The 17,312-nt window shown below is 33.5% G+C and overlaps 2 protein-coding genes across 13 annotated transcripts in view; one reads left to right on the top strand and one right to left on the bottom strand.

Moving 5' to 3' along the window:
• METTL21A (methyltransferase 21A, HSPA lysine) overlaps positions 1–17,312 on the bottom strand; it is a 54,557-nt gene that overhangs the window by 7,171 nt on the left and 30,074 nt on the right. The window contains exon 4 of one of the 3 annotated variants that reach the window (XR_014246071.1): positions 4,775–4,989. The exons of 1 other annotated variant lie outside the window; for it this stretch is intronic. Coding sequence is in view for 1 of the 2 variants with exons in the window: in XM_082397188.1 (XP_082253314.1) it covers positions 4,871–4,989 (119 nt within the window). In the remaining variant the exon portion in view is untranslated. Of the gene's footprint in view, positions 1–4,731; positions 4,990–17,312 lie in introns of those variants that run through there. One more of the 3 variants, XM_082397188.1, reaches the window with a different exon arrangement.
• CREB1 (cAMP responsive element binding protein 1) overlaps positions 1–17,312 on the top strand; it is a 56,911-nt gene that overhangs the window by 27,254 nt on the left and 12,345 nt on the right. For 7 of the 10 annotated variants that reach the window (XR_014246064.1, XM_082397165.1, XM_082397168.1 and 4 more), the window contains 4 exons: positions 4,624–4,724; positions 8,863–9,005; positions 13,798–13,980; positions 15,893–16,043. Coding sequence is in view for 9 of the 10 variants with exons in the window: in XM_082397165.1 (XP_082253291.1) it covers positions 4,624–4,724; positions 8,863–9,005; positions 13,798–13,980; positions 15,893–16,043 (578 nt within the window). In the remaining variant the exon portion in view is untranslated. Of the gene's footprint in view, positions 1–4,623; positions 4,725–4,968; positions 5,021–8,862; positions 9,006–13,797; positions 13,981–14,001; positions 14,243–14,996; positions 15,060–15,892; positions 16,044–17,312 lie in introns of those variants that run through there. The other 3 variants (XM_082397164.1, XM_082397170.1, XM_082397171.1) reach the window with 3 other exon arrangements.

Genomic DNA, 17,312 nt, shown 5'->3' with positions numbered 1-17,312 from the left:
AGTTAACAGTGGCATCCTCACTTTTCATTTGTTAGTTTTGGATGCATTTTTAATACATTCATTTCTTCAGTAAATTTTTATTGATCACATGCTATGTGCCAGTCACTGTTCTAGGTGCTATGAAAGACAGCAGTGAACAAATAATACTTCTCTGTTCTCATGAAGATCACATTTGAGCGAAGAGAGACAATGAAAAAATAAAATGTGTCAGGTGAGGATTAAGTGCTGGGAAAATGATTAAAGCAGGAGAAAGGGATAGAGAATGATGTAGAGGGAAGGGTGTTTTATTTTATGTAGGGTGGTCAGGGAACACGATGAGCAGTGAAACTAGAAACTAGAGAAGGAGGCTAAGCCATACAAATAATAAAAGCAAGTCCAAAGGCTCAGAAGTGAGAGTATGCTTTATGTACCAAAGAATAGCAAGAAGAAGTGGCCTGAATAGAGTGAGCAAGAGGGATAGCGGTTGGAGATGAACTTTCTGATACAGTCTTTACAGTACTTCATGCTGTGATGGGAACAACAATAAAAATCTTTTGTGCAAGATAGAGATTCAGTGGTTACCACATAGCAAAGTACTTGAGTTGCTTAACATAAGGATGAGTTACTTGTTTGCTTTTTACATAAGACAAGTATTCCAAAGTTTCCGATCTTTTTAACAATGGCAAGCAAGGGATGACTTGCAAGGGGTATGTTACCTAACAGATATTTTTGAAAAAAACAAATTCCTTTCAACTATCCTTTCTGAGAGAAAGTGGCATTTTAACAATGCATGAGAGAATAACTGCATTTTGAAAGAAACTTGTGCTGTGGACAGAGCATTTTGAATATAGAAGTTTGGAAATGTTCCCATACTTTTTTTTTTTTTTTTTTAACCTGCAAACAGTGTAAATTTGTCACCTAAAAACTCAAATCTGTATACTTTCAAAACTCTGGAAATAGAGTTTCTAAACTATTCAGAAGTCTTCTAGAGTTCAGTAGGTGTTGAACTTATTTGTTAAAATATAAAACCTTTTATTAGCATATAATAACTGACCAAGAGCCAGGGAGATGAAAATATACTAGTAAATCTCATCAAAAGTTTGTGTAATTGATAGATGAAAATGGAAAATGATTGTTTTAAACAATAGCAGATGTTAAATCACATTTCAGAAAGTCCAAGCTTAGAATCAGATTTTTGAGTCACTGTTATAAAATATTAAATGATTTTTAATTAATCATATTAAAGCACATCATTCTCACTGTTATGAAATATTAAATGAGTTATCTTTAAGAAATTTACAGATGTATTTTAATATTTATACTTATCCTAACTCTTTAAAAATTAATTTGTTTTATGATATAGGTAACACTTAAAACTTGCAAATAAATATATATGCTTATATAAAATTTTCTTATTTATAAGGGAGATCTGCAGATCGAAAGAGTTTGGAGATTATTGCTCTAGATTTTTATTAAACTGCTTCATCCAGTAAGTAAAAAACTGTACCTAAACCTGAGTCTGAACTCTACCCAAGAAAAGTGCTTAAGTTTCCAGGGGACCATGTATAGTTTGAGAAAACATCTAATACAACCATTTTTTAAATTTTGTTCTAGTCACTTATATTTTATTTTGAAATTTCAAATAGCATCAAAATAGGACTTTTTCCCCCCCTTATAAAGAGGAGATACGGGTTTTTAACAAACTAAGAGAAAGTAGAGAAATACAGATCTAAAACTTTACATGTACAGGTGGTGGTTTGGCTTTTTGAAAATTTCTTAACATATAAGTGGCCATGGTTAAAGACCTATTTAAGGAGCTCAGGAAGGGGTTAATAAGAGGCGGCAGGAGGTGAGGACCAGAGGAAGGGGCTCTATCATTGAAATGTGATGGTAGACTGTGATACTTACAATTGGGATATAATTTTTCATGTGGTTATTTTTAATAACCTATTAAATATATATTAAACTATTTATTATCAAAGGATTTTTGACATGATTTTTAATGGTCTTAGAAATGTGGGTTCAGTGGTTTGGGGTTTTTTTTGTTTTTTCATTTGTTTTTGGTTTTGGGGGGGTGGGGTTGGGGTGTTTTTGCTTTTTGGTAGATAGTCCATAGGAGTTGACTTCCTAATTCGAAGTTCTCTCTGGATAGTATTCCCCCAAAGAGGAAATGTTACATTCATTATGTAGTATTGAATAGTTCTGAATTCCCTTTACATTTAAAAAGTTGCAGTACATATCACTTATATGTGGAATCTTAAAAATACAAGAAACTAGTGAATATAACAAAAAAGAAAAAGACTCACAGATATAGAGAACAAACTGGTGGTTACCTGCGGGGAGGGGCAATATAGAAGTAGGGGACTAAGAGGTACAAACTATTACGCATAAAATAAGCTACAAGAATATATTGTACAACACAGGGAATATAGCCAACATTTTATAATAACTGTAAGTGGAATATAGCCTTTAAAAATTGCGACTCACTGTACTGTGCACCTGTAACTTATATAATATTGTACAACAATCATACTTCAATTTTTTTTTAAGTTGCAGTCACGACAGAGTGATAAGTTAATTCCTTTTGTATGAATTGTCAAATTCTTTCAGATCAGAGGAATGGGGGGCTTTTTGTTCTACTGGGAGCAATAGATCCATTGAGTTTGGGGGAAAAATTAAGGGCCATATATTTAATAAGCAATGATAATTTATTTCATTTCAAAATTGTCCTATGGGTGGTTTATGTAGCATGTTTTAAAATTGTTGTTTTAATGACTTTCAACTTGGGAGAGTGTGCCTAAGTCATTATGTATCCTTAAAAGAAGGTTGTAAGAATGAGGGTTAAGCAAAAAAAGGCAGAAAGAACAATAGAGAAACTAAGGTTCTGAGAAGCATTAACGAGGGTAAACACTTGTCAGGATACTATCCACTTTGAGTTCAGTCTTCCTGTTATTCCTCGAAATTCTGACTCTCTGCTAAGGCTGTTTCACAACTCATCACTCTACATCTATGAGAAAGTCTGTGCAGAGACTATGCTGAGTGGGCTAGTTAACAGCAGCTACAGATTAGTAGGAAATTGTTCTGGGTGCTCCTTTGGCAGTAACTATAGCATTATTACTCTGCAGAGAATCACAGACTAAATTCAGCCTTGTCCATCTTTTTATCTGTCATTTCTGGATTCATTCAGTGTTAACCTGTTAATTTTTAGGTCTATAAGACTATACCGCTTATACTTTAAAGTGTTAGGAGGGGCACATACATTATTATAGATATATTTTGTAAAGCATTACTAGATTTAGCAAATTTCATTTTAAAGTGAGTGTCTATCACAAAGCTCTGTGAAAATGAGTACCTGCTGTCCAGAACCCTTAGGCTCAGACTACATACTTGATTTCTCAAGTTCCTCTAAATGTGTTCATTCTTATTGCCATTGCCATAAATTTTGTTGGGGGAGCTAACCTACACAGACCCTTTTGCCTTGGCTAAATCTAATTCTCACTCTGACAGCATCGTGCTCACCTAGTTCAGGAAAGAGTAGGAGGCTCCTGCTAATTAGACTAGAGAAACTTGGCAGGATAAATTTGACAGACAAGCTTGCCTAGATGAGTGAACTTCTAATCTAAAAATGGTCTAAAGACGTTCCTGGGTTGCTGCTTCTGACAAAACTGGTTTGAGATTGGAACCAACAGGATTTTGATGCTGGTAAGGATGTCTAAAATTGATATGTCAAGTGTGACAGTGGCTCCACTACTTCGTAGCTTTGTGACTTGGGTGAGTTACTTAAACTCTTTGTGCCTCAGTTCTTCCATCTGTAAAGTGGACATAATAATTGTACTTATCTAGCACCTAAAGTTACTGTAAGTATTAGTGAGTACTAAGTAATGTAATATATGTATATGCTTTAGCATAGCACCTGGCACATAGTAAGTTCTCAATAAATGCTAGTTGCTGTTATTATCCCATGTAAAATCTGTATTCAACTTATCTTTATTACTTCTCAATCCAAGGATACTTTCCAGAAATGCACAGTTCTTTACCTTGAAGTTTTGCTTAATAAAAATTGTAGAATGTCAACTTTGAAACATGTCTATATGCAGCAGAGGGCTTCTTCCAAAATTGCTAGAAACAACCATCTGGAACACAGTTGAAGGATCACCGATCTTACTTGTACAATTGTAAATATATTCAAAACTATTTACCCAGTAGTTAAAGGAAAATATTTGTATAGTCACTAGACTTAATGGCCAGATATTTAGTCGTTTATTCTTTCTTTCATGTCAGAAACTTTATTTTACTTGGTAGTTTTGTTCTAACAACTGTAAGAAAACAACTGACAAGTAATATTGATACATTCAGGGTTGATTACGAGAAGTCCTGAAAGAGATTAGGCTGGTTTTGACAAAAAAATTTTGTCAAAAGTTTGGTTTTGACAAAAAAATTTTAGGTCCTCTGACTTCTGTAGGATGAGTAAAGGGGAGAGGAAAGGGATGGTATGGTTGTCTCCCATAAAAACTGATTTTTTTTCTACTAAAGCATGTATAAGGTTTATATATATCCTTTTGTATTTCACTTTTTCTTAAAATTCATAAAAGTTTTATGGGAACTAAATTTGATTATCAAGATAAAGTTCTTCTTTATTTTCAGATTTCAACTATTGCAGAAAGTGAAGATTCACAGGAGTCAGTGGATAGTGTAACCGATTCCCAAAAACGAAGAGAAATTCTTTCAAGGAGGCCTTCCTACAGGTATGGAATTTAATAGTTAAAAGAACTTAGAGTCAAAAGTATAAAGGTACCCTTATGTAGTTGCAGATGAAGAGATATCGGAAGGCCGATGAGCTGCTGGATTCAGGACCATACAGAGTACTTCTCTTCATCTTGAGTTGCTTCTCTCAAATAAGTTGAAGCTTACTGTACAGAATAAGAGCACTTCTTACTCTGAACAGTCCTGGATAAACACTGATTTTTTTTTTTTCTTCTGTTTTTGTAGACTTTGCTGGCTGCTGCTTTTCTGTTAAAAAGATTGGAATACATTTGATAAGGTTATAGCATTTTCTAGCTATATGTCAATTCTGAGACTACACTACCTACTTCACAACACATTTCTTATGCCATGGTACTTAGCATGATAGCTGCTTGTTAATTTAATAGTTGTTCAGGGTGATGTTTTGCTGATGTTCCCTAATTTTAGGGGCACCTTACTGTAGTTTTGTGTTGAGCTACGAAAGTTGTGTAAATTCATGCCTTGCCTCCAAGATGGACCAAAACTGTTTCTTAATACTACATAGAAATTGGCTCCATATTAAATATCTCCAGGAAGAGCAATTCCACAAATCTTCATAAGCTTACTTCAGAGTTTAATAAACGTCAAACCTGTTCTTCCCTGCTTTAGCCTAAATTATTTCTATTTATATATATTTCTGTTTTTCAAAGGGATGTTGAAATTTTTTTTCCCACTTTCTTGGCTGCTAAGCTAGTCCTTTTCTCTATCCTCACAAATAAATTAAGGACCCTAAATGAATACCAATAAATTGACTTTGAGGTCTTAAGAAATTCTGTGTTACCAAGTATGTGTTACATTTATTTATACTCATAATTTTTTCAAAATATAGCTAGTTTTATCTTTTAACTTCGAAATATATCTCATGTTAGTATATAAGACATTTGATCCTGAAGCAAATTCAACCTGGTACTAAGAAACAAGCTCCATGGCTTCTCTATATATAAATTCTAGGCAAATCTTAGCTGTAGACCTTATATGAGTTTTATGTTGAAAAAAAATCTTTTATTTGCCTTAATTGGCTTATAGTGTATATCCCAGCAAAAATCATTATATATAGCACTTCAGTTACGAATCAAATAAAAGATGCCTGAGACCACACGTGTAGGGAAAGCATTACTTTTATGAAAGATGATGATATCTTCCCGTATAATCAAACCTCCATAGTTGAGTATACCATTATTTTGCTTTTGGTTTATGAACTCTTGAAACCTAGCCTCTATGTCTTGATTATAACAAGATCTTTAACAAAATTCTTAGGATGTTTTTGTGAAGTTGGAGAAATGGGAATTAAATAATACACACTGTTTTTATTGGAACAGCCCAGCTTTATGGAGATCAGTTTTTACCCAGAGGAAATCCTTGAAGAGTTCTCACTTGCTCTCATCTGGATCGGTATTTTTACCAGCAATTTAGCTGAAAACATAGAAGCCATGCTTATCAGATTTGCAAATGACAGAAACTAAAGGGCTAAATACCCTAATAGGTGGTAGAATAAGAACCTTGAAAGATCATAGCAGCCAAGGGAAATAGATCGAAACAAATAGGATGAAATGTTGGTGATAACTGTAAAATTTCTGAGCTTGAGTTTAAAATAAAATCGATTATTCAAGTATAGGCTTCTGGATTAAGAATTCATCTAAAAAATGTAATTATGCTCTTTTAATTATCATTGATTAGATGTGGTTGCCAAGAAAGCCAATACACTGTAAGACTATGTTGGTTTTAAAAAAAAAAAAAACCTAGTGTCTAGATTAAAGGAGGGAATTAATCCCACTGCTCAGACCACATTTGGAATACACTTTAAGAGAAAGTGAACTTTCTCTCTTAAGCAGAGAATGTCCAAGATGGTCTGGAGCAACAATTTGAAAAACTGGAAAAAAAGACTGAGAATGATTGCTGGATTCGTGCAGAAGAGAAGTAGATTTATTTGTAGGTCTAGAAAAGTAGCTTTTAAACTTTTTTAAAACCACAATAAGGAATATATCTTTACAGTTCTCTCTTTCTTCATTATATATAGGTGTGTATGTATACACACACGTATATACCTATATATAGGGATCTGAAGCAAAAGTTAATACAAAGCAATACTCATCCTTATCATGTGTGATGCTTAGCTATTTTTTATTTGTTTATGTTGGTTGCAACACGCTTAATTGTTTTCATGGCCCACATAGGGGTTATGACTTGAGTTTGAAAAACATTGCTCTAAAGACCAATACTACTCAAAATATGGTCCACAGCCCAGACTGGTAAATCAGCATCTGGTTAGAAATGCAAATTCTCAGGCCCTTACCCCGTACCTAATGAATTAGGATCTCTAGGGAGGGGACCCAGGAATCTGTCTGTGTTTTAACATGCTCTTCAAGAGCTTCTTTTGTATACTGAAGTTTGAAAAACAAGTGTTCTAGAACAGTGATACCCAAATCATGATATGTTGACCAGCTGTCAGTTCCCAAGCTGTTTAAAGTAGTTTTGTGTCTTGTTTGCAAAGAGAGAAGAGAAAACCATCCTTACAGTAAAAATAGAACTTTACTAAATAAGAACAGGCAGATGTGGAAAAGAATGAGTAAGAAATCTTACAAATGAGAAATATAATCAGGGGAATTATTTTTTAAAAAAAACAACTGTAAGAATATTTTCTACAGTACCAATAAAGGTAATTACGTACATAAATATATAAAAGCCAGTATTATTATAGTTTTACTTTGTAACTCCTCTTTTTCTCCCATGATTTGAAAGCCAATGCATAAAACAATAATTATAAATCTGTTAATGAACACACAAGGCATGAAGATGTAATTTGTTACAGTAACTACATAAGGGGGAAATTTTTGGTAGACGGTTAAGGCTAAGTTTCAAACTGGTTTGTTAGAAATTTAAGATTTTAAAAACTACTTGGGTTAGTAATTTTTTCCCCTCTTCTGTGATTATGTTATTCATTTGAAATGTGGTAAGGTTCATTTGTTTTTGTTTGTTTTCCATTTTAGAATTCTTCCCCCATCCTTGTTAATAATTAATTTTTCTTTGAATATGTAAAACATTAACATGGTTCCAAAAGTCAGAATTGTACACACACACACACACACACACACACACTCAGAAGTGTCCCTCCACCCATCCTTTTTTACTTCTTTCCCACCCACCCCCAGTAGATAACTAATCAAATTGAACTCCATCTAGTTTATCCTTCCTTTGTTTCTTGAGCAGATGAACAGATACACGAATATTTTCTTATTTTCTTATTTCACCTTCATTCGTATACAAAAGGTACCATGCTATATCCATTATTTGGATGAGCCATAGTTTATTCAACCGTTCTCCTATATGTGAGCATGGAGATCGTTTCTAGTCTTTTGCAGTTGCAGTCGATGCTGCCATGATTAATCCTATGCATATTTATTTTGTACTGTTGGAAGTATATTTTAAGGGTAAATTCCTGGAAGTAAGATTGCTGTGTAAACACATTTGGTTTCCCAAATTCCCTCCATAAGGGTTGTGCCAGTTTTATACTTCTAACAGCAATGTACAAGAGCATGTATTTTCTCACAGCTTCACTAACAGAATACATTGTTATACTTTTTTTAATTTTTACCAATCTGAGAGTTGAGAAGTTAAAAATCAGGTTTTTGGTCTTTTTTTTTCCCCTCAGTTTTCAAGAGTTATTTGTATGTTAGGGATATTGGACCTTTATCTGTAATATATGTGAACATTTTCTCCTAGTATTTTTGATCATCTTTGACTTTATTTTGGGTGTTCTTTGCCATAAAAAAGGGTTTTTTTCCTGTAGTCAATTTTATTAATCTCTTCTTTAGTTGCAACTGGATTTTGAATCATAGTCTTTCTTTATGTTCATTTTAATGAGAAATGCATCTGTGTTTTTTCTAGTCCTCGTACGGTTTTGACATGTGCATCCCCGATCCATTTTTAGTTTATTGTTGCAAATTTTATTGTTTATTATTGTAAATTTTAAACTGTAAAATTTTAAAATTCTCTCTTAAGCACTGTCAGCTTTCTGCCAGTTTTCTGATCTTTTCCTCTTCTTTGTATTTAGCCAGTAAATGTTACTTTTATTTTAATTGATATAGTTCTCTATTTTTCTAGGAAAATTTTGAATGACTTATCTTCTGATGCACCAGGAGTGCCAAGGATTGAAGAAGAGAAGTCTGAAGAGGAGACTTCAGCACCTGCCATCACCACTGTAACGGTGCCAACTCCGATTTACCAAACTAGCAGTGGACAGTATAGTGAGTAATAGAAATTTCTGTTTTGGAAAATGCGATGAAAAACTAATGACTGCATTTTCCTTAAAGTAATCTTATAAGCGCCAGCTCTTTTCTAAATCTCGGTTGTCATTATTATATTTCCTTTACTTATATGCAAAGTTTTGTAACAGAAGTATTTTCTTTCCTTCAGGGTTTAGTTAGGATTGCTCAGGTATGTAAGACCTTTAAATGGCCCTTTGTTTTGTGCAGATGCATGGAGAGTCTTACAAGTTTTTCAAACCACTGCTTGAAACTCTATATTTCAGTCCTCATATAGCATATGATGTTAATAGAAAACATGAGTTTTTCAGATAATCATTCTTTGTTTATGTTTAAGGCCAAAAATGGTCTCATTATTCATCTATTTAATAATTCATCTTTCCTTCTAAAAGTAGCATTTTTAAATCATATTAATGTTTCACGGTGGGGTGGAGAGGCTTGGTTGCAGTCTACCAGGACATTTAATTATTATTCCTTTTAAGATAAAAGGTAGTGTAGTGAATTATAATAATGTGAGCATAAGGACTGCTGAAATTAAGAGGGCACTTTGCTTTTTGTCGCACAGAAAGCAAAGATTTCTTTTGCAAAATTATCAAAGTTTCCATTTCTCTGATCTCTCTGACACTTAGGTCTCTCTTCTTATCTTTCACCTAAATCTGTTATAAAGAACTTTTGAGTTCTGCTTTTGTTTGATCAAAGGCATTTGTGTGAATGGTACCTTTTTCCTCTCTTCCCAATATATTTTTGCCTCCCAAAGTGTCTCACACATTGATGTCTTCATTTTGATTTTTGTTCATTAAATCCAGTGCTACCCATTATATAGTTTTCCTCCCTCTCTTCCTTAATTACAAATTAAATGTACACATTGAAACTCTTGCTGTATTGGTTTTCTAATGCCCTGGGGTAGTCTGTGTCAGAAATATGTATAAAAGTTTGACTCCCAAGTTCATAGTTTTCCAGTTACAGCTCAGCCTTGGTTTGCATAACTAATTGCATTCCAACTGAATTAAAAACAAGTAGCAGACTCTTTAGCTCAACCAAAGCTGAAACTTGTAACAGTAAGTAGAAGGCAGGCATTTCTGGCTGAGCTTCTTGTCCATTCTGTAAGCTCATTAGAGTTCACTCATTCTTTTCCTTCTTAAGTTCTTTGTTGGCAGAAATAGATACTATCTATATATGTGTGTGTCTATTTTTTAGCCTTATATCCAAATAATTTGAGTTATTCAAGGTGTGTGTTCTAAGACCTTGATAAATGAACTTTTTTTTCCTCCAACTTCAGCACACTTGAGGGATACAGCATACTGTTAGTAACAGAGATTCACTCACCACAGCAATTCTCACTTGAACTAGAAATAGAAAGCATGCTCTTTAGGAAAGAGGCATATCAAAATCTCAAATAGGGAAGTGAAGTTGAGGGAGGTGAAGCTGAGAAAAATAGATGTTTAATTTGGCAACTGACAGTTGCTAGTTTTAAAGGTTAATACTTTGAGATTTTAAAAGCTTTATACATTATCTTTATCCTTTATTCTCTCTGTATGTGCACATATGACCTTGATGGAACTGATTTAACATTATGTTCTTGATTGTCATTAAGAATCAGTATAATGACCACTTACATATACAATATTTATATGTTTCTTAACTTATAAAAGAAATATATGGTTGTAAAAAATTCAAATGGTAGAGGTTTATAGTATTAATAAAAAGTAAAAACCCTTTCCATCCCTCCCCATTAGAGTTTGGTATATATCCTTCCATTCTTTTTCATTCTGTTTATACATACACGTGTCATGTATTTTTATACAAGTGAGACCTACATTATTTATATACCATAGACAAATATATGCATATATAGTTATATATGTAGTTTCTTTTAATAGCTACATTGTGTTTCACTGTATAAATATAACATTTATTTAAAAATCACACACACTGATGAATATTTAGGACATTTCTACTGTTTCAAACAATGCTATCTGAACATTCTTTTATATATATAGTATCCCGTCCTGTCAGTGGGGATAGCATCTAAAGAGTGGAATTGTTGAAGCCAAGCCAGCCTGCCCAATTACCCTTCCGAGTGGCTACACCAATTTGTACTCCTTCAGTAAATTGGTTTTTTTTTTTTTTTAACTAATACTATTATTAGTTTTGTCCATTACTTGGTTCACAGTCCCTGATAATAAAGTCTTGTTTGAGAGATTTTATTCTTAGTTAGAAAAACATGTTTTATTTCACTAACTAAAACTGTTTTCCTCTTCATTTTGGCTCCTCAAAATCTCAGCTGAGTTTGTTTAATTATACTCTTTTCCTTCTTCTAGATTTTGTGGTAGAATCATTATATACACCTAAAGATAACATCAGTTACTTGATTTCTATCTTTTTCTTCTTGTTTTAATGAATTTAGTTTTACTGAAAGCTATCTTAAGTCCTTTTGGAATATGAAGTATATAAATAAATATTAAGAGAAAAACAATGTTTGATAGGCTCAGACTTCAGTTTTTCAGAGTACTTTCCTATATACATGATCTCATTTGATTTTTATAACAATTGTACTTAGTGGCTAGAACCAGATATTTTTATTTTTACAGAAGAGATAACAGATTCAAATAACAGTTTAGTGATGGAACTTGGACTAGAACCCAGATCTCCTGATTTCTAGTTTCCTTCTTTCCTCCCACTTGAGTTCATTGGTAGGTAGTCAAGAAGAAAGTTGTGTGCGTTGAATACAGTGGAATTTGCTTATTAACTCTATTTGAGAAATTGTGGTTTGATTCTGTTAACCTTCTGATTCTTTCAAGTTATCCTGAAGTATTAATCTCAGAATAGTTTTTACATATTCCTTTTTTTCTCCTTGTCTAAGATAAGTAAAATTTATGGGATTAGCTAAAGTGGGTGGATTGTATATGCCAGTATCTTAATTTCCACAAGTATTATTTACTAAACCAAATCACAGCCATTAACTGTTATTATTTCTTGATTGAACAGTAAATAATCCAGTTTTTCATACATAGATGACTCAGGATATTAGTTACCCAGAGCAAGCTGACAGTTGATCCCAAACTAATTTCCTTCTAACAGACAAAAAGTAACATGCTCAAATCAGACATGTTGACTTAGTTAAAATCCATTATGCAATTTTATATGTAATATTGTGATTCTTAGTCCTTCTCTTTCTGGAAAACTTAAACTGTAACAGGGAAAGTATCTTATTAACTTTTTCCATGTACTGTAGCATAAAGGTTAATTCAAGTTTTTTATAAAGTGAAATGTCTACTAGTATGAGCCAAAGTTGATTCCTTTGTAACAGATAAACGGCAAGTATGATTAATTTGTGAATAATCAGCCGATCCTACATGAGAATGCTTGAATAGGTAACTTAGAAATAGCAGTAAAATATTTTTTTCTAAATGATGATCTTGGGCTCTAATATTAAACTCCATGAGAGGTCTGTGATAATTAAGTTCCATAGGACATTTCTGTTGTTTCATTGAGTGGACTTTTGTTATACTTTATGCATTGCTGAGTTAGAGAACAGAATGCACTACTGAACTGCTTTATTAACTATGAATTAAATAATCATTTATTGGGTGCCTGTTACATGCCCATATCTGTGCTAATAAGTACATGAACGTAGAGAAGGAAAATATTATGTAGTTAATGCCAGAATAAAGGAAGTGTGGATCAAGAGTGGTCCTTCTTCTGAACCAAATAACTTCAAGTGGAATTTAATATTTTCTCATTTTTTATTTGTTAACTGACATTACTATAAATTATAATGTGGGGGCTTCCCTGGTGGCGCAGTGGTTGAGAATCTGCCTGCCAATGCAGGGGACACGGGTTCGAGCCCTGGTCTGGGAAGATCCCACATACCGCGGAGCGGCTGGGCCCGTGGGCCACAATTACTGAGCCTGCGCGTCTGGAGCCTGTGCTCCGCAACAAGAGAGGCCGCGATAATGAGAGGCCCGCGCACCGCGATGAAGAGTGGCCCCCACTTGCCACAACTAGAGAAAGCCCTCGCACAGAAACGAAGACCCAACACAGCCATAAATAAATAAATAAATAAATAAATCCAAAGTTTAAAAAAAAAAATGATTGTATTGAATGTAGTAATCAATGAAGAAACAAGGTAGATATTGTAACTAGCTCAAACAAGAATTATTTTTAAAAAAAAAAAATTATAATGTGGTTCATAGAGTACATTTGTATTTTTTTTTAAGATAATCTTTAAAGACTGTTGCTTTTTTTAAATTTATTTATTTATTTATTTATTTATTTATTTATTTATTTATTTATTTATTTATTTATGGCTGTGTTGGGTCTTCGTTTCTGTGCGAGGGCTTTCTCCAGTTGCAGCAAGCGGGGGCCACTCTTCATCGCGGTGCGCGGGCCTCTCACTATCGTGGCCTCTCTTGTTGCGGAGCACAGGCTCCAGACGCGCAGGCTCAGTAATTGTGGCTCACGGGCCTAGTTGCTCCGCGGCATGTGGGATCTTCCCAGACCAGGGCTCGAACCCGTGTCCCCTGCATTGGCAGGCAGATTCTCAACCACTGTGCCACCAGGGAAGCCCCTACATTTGTATTCTTGAAATTGGATATAGGTTTCCTGAGCAGAAAGTTACTTGAGTATACAAAATCCTTCTTGGTGATGTTATTTGCTGTAATAATTTCTCCTAGATTATGTCTTGCAAATTATTCTGCTTTGAATTTAGTGTGTGTATAAGACTTACATGGTATTAATTAAACTTGTAACAATAAAATCCATTGGGTTTTAGTTGCCATTACCCAGGGAGGAGCAATACAGCTGGCTAACAATGGTACCGATGGGGTACAGGGCCTGCAAACGTTAACCATGACCAATGCAGCTGCCACTCAGCCGGGTACTACCATCCTGCAGTATGCACAGACCACTGATGGACAGCAGATCTTAGTGCCCAGCAACCAAGTTGTTGTTCAAGGTAAGAGGATTCAGAATTCACAGGTGTGGTAAATTCTTTGAAAAGTTAAAATTTTATAGACTCAGAAAAAGTAAGTATGATACTGCAAAGCACTATTAAAATATAGTTTATTTTTCTTCATTATAGATACTGTTTTCCATGAACTCTTCTTCCATTATTCCAATTGGACCAAAATGTCATGGCATAAAAACAACTATTTTCAGTTTTAAAAATATAACATCTATCTTTAACACCTTTAACATTTGGATATAGGAGAAATGAGGTAGGTTAGAGGGAAAGACAATAAAATTAGGAGTTAAAAAAGCTAGATTCTAAATCTAAATATATATAGATTCACTTTGTGACCTTGAGTAAGACCCAGCCTCCCTGGGCCTCATTTTTTTTCATGTGTCAAATGAAAAGTTGTACTAAATCACTGATAAGAATCTTTGGAGGTTCAAAATTCTGTTCCTCTGCTTTTAAGTCAAAAGAAATTTATGTCTTCATTTCTAAGATCATCATTTTTTATTTCAAAGGATAGCATTATATTCTGAAAAATCTTACACCAGTGTGCAAGTCTGCTGGTCTATGAGCAAAAGTAGTTAAATCCATGGTGAATTATAGAAATAGCTTTTTTCTGTTTTGTTTTGTTTTAATTTTTTTGTTTTCTTCCTATTTGTTTCAGAAATCTTTATGGATGGGAGTTGACCATTTTTCTTTGAATTCACTTGAATATTTTAAGAATATGATTTATGCCACATTTAAAATTTGCATATTAAGGAAATACTAATAAATCTGTTTCTAAAAATATTTTTATTAAAAATATGTTTTGCCTCTGTTAGGTAATGACAGATGTGCCCCTTCACCATGGATGATTAATTTTGAATAATTCTAAAACACCAACTAGAGAGTCATAATTTATTTAAAGGGCCCTAATGTATTTACAGAATATTTTCTGTTACTAAACAAATAATATTTGAAGAAGATAATATTTTGCTTATTAATGGGAGTAAAACACCTTTTCACTTTACATGCAGGTACTCAAAAATTGTAAAGCAGGATGTCAGTGAATTTGAATTCTGAACGTCAGTTTGAAGATGGTAACATGTTTAGTATATAAATCTTTTCCACTCAAACTACACATTTTAATTGATATTAATAACAAATATGGATGATTTTATAAAGACCTTCAAATTCTCTCAGATAATGTTAGGTTTCTTATTCCTAGGAGGGCATATTATTAAGCTGTTTTTAGAAGCGATTTGACAAATAGAGACTTTTTCTTTTCACAAATGATGGATCATTTGGTTAGAAAAATAAAACTTCAATTTGTTTAGCCGTTATCATTTACATTAAAACAATGCTTACAAGTAATATAATTGGCATCAAATGGTACACTTTTTCATACTTTGTTTTGTTACAGTTAGGAATTTATAATAGTTGACCATTATGCTTTATTTTCTCTTCCATTTTGCTATTTTATGAAAAATCATGGTCGTTTTTATGTCGTGGCAAGAGTCTACTTGAAATTTTTTAATATGAATTTACCAATATCAAAGGAAGACATTGAGGACTATACTCTATCTAGGAAGATCATCCAAGCTGTGCCCCACTTACCTTTTAGACTTGAGGTTGGTAAGCATGTTGACAACAGAATAGAACTACATTCCAATGAAAGATAATATAAGACCCAGCAGAAATAAGTTAAGACCTCTTTCATCCAAGTGACTATACTAATAAATACACTAAATTGGGAATTATTTCTGAGTAATGTCCCAAAGAGTGCTGATTCTTTCAACATTTTAGTCAGAATCATCTGTTCCTTTTTTTCCTTTTAATCCAAAATATATGTTTAGATTGATGATTGACACGTAGTTTTACCAAGTCACAGTGCTTCAGTGTCTGACACCATGCTCACTATTTTTCTTTTCAGCTGCCTCTGGAGATGTACAAACATACCAGATTCGCACAGCACCCACTAGCACCATTGCCCCTGGAGTTGTTATGGCGTCCTCCCCAGCACTTCCTACACAGCCTGCTGAAGAAGCAGCACGAAAGAGAGAGGTTCGCCTCATGAAGAACAGGTACATACATTGCATTTACTTATACTGTTGTAGGTCAGGCATATCTTCAGATTCTGCCAGATGTGTCTTTAACATCTGCTGACAATAGGATCTTTGCATTGAGATATTTTTCTGGTAAAATTGATGGATCTTGCTAAAACTTCTTTATTTAGCTTCTCATAAGCTGCACTTATGAGATGGCTAATGGGATTATGGGTCCATCTTTGATGATAGAGTAGTTTTCTTTCATGCAATTTCCCCATGGGAGATTTAACGCACAACTTTGCTATATTTTCACTATTGCTTCAACCAACTAACTAGGTTATTTAAAAATTGTTTCTTTTCATGAGTAGTATTGTTAAGATTAAGAGTTTCATGTATATATATATTAAAATTAAGTGTTAAGTTTTATTTATATTAAATGTATTTGTAATAAGGTAAATGTATGATGGCCAGTCTTAGTTTTAATGCATATTATCTTTACTCAAAATAATAACAATTTAACACCTAAATAAAGATTCTTCAAAAATAGATTAATGCCGAGAATATCTTATTATTGACAAAAATCTTAAAATAGAACTAGTCTTCAACAATGAAAATGCTACATATCGAAAATTTATTAAATGTGGGAAAGTTATTCCCATAAAGTAAATTCATAGCTGTAAATGGCTTTGTCATCAATAAAACGTAATAAAAAAATTTATTTACTTATATTTACCTTAGTATTTTTATTTATTTAGCTTAGGATTTAAATATTTAGCTTAAGATACAGAAATGACCTAAGACAAACCAAAGGAAATGAAAATAAAGATATTAAAAGTTTGAAACTGAAAATACTCCACTGCTTTTCACCCCAAGATTCTTCAAATGCTATGATAAAGTGAAAGAAACATAGAGGTTGAACTTAGAGGATGTGGATTCAACTCCTAGATCTACCCCTTTTGCTGTGACTTTAGAAGAACATAACCTTCTAAACCTCAGTTTTCTCCTTTGTAAAACAGGATCCCACTACCCACCCAGAAGGTTGCTCCACCCAGAGGGTTGCTATGTGGGTCAAATAAGATAATTCCTTTGAAAGCACTTTGTAACTGCAGTGCTCTGTTGAAGTGTCTGTTTTTGTGCAATTTCATGTTTCAGCTTAGATCAACCTCTTTCATTCCTAAAATATTCCTAGCTGTTATAGAATGTTGGTAAATTACACCTAGGCAGAAACGGCACAGTTTTTTCCAGATTATTAGGAAAAGAGTTGGAAACAAGCTGAGTAACTTACTTCATTTTTGCTCCATCAAT

This window comes from Balaenoptera borealis, assembly GCF_965194805.1.
Source record: "Balaenoptera borealis genome assembly, chromosome: 6".
Taxonomy (NCBI): Eukaryota; Metazoa; Chordata; class Mammalia; order Artiodactyla; family Balaenopteridae; genus Balaenoptera; species Balaenoptera borealis.
This window is presented reverse-complemented; position numbering and strand designations above follow the sequence as displayed.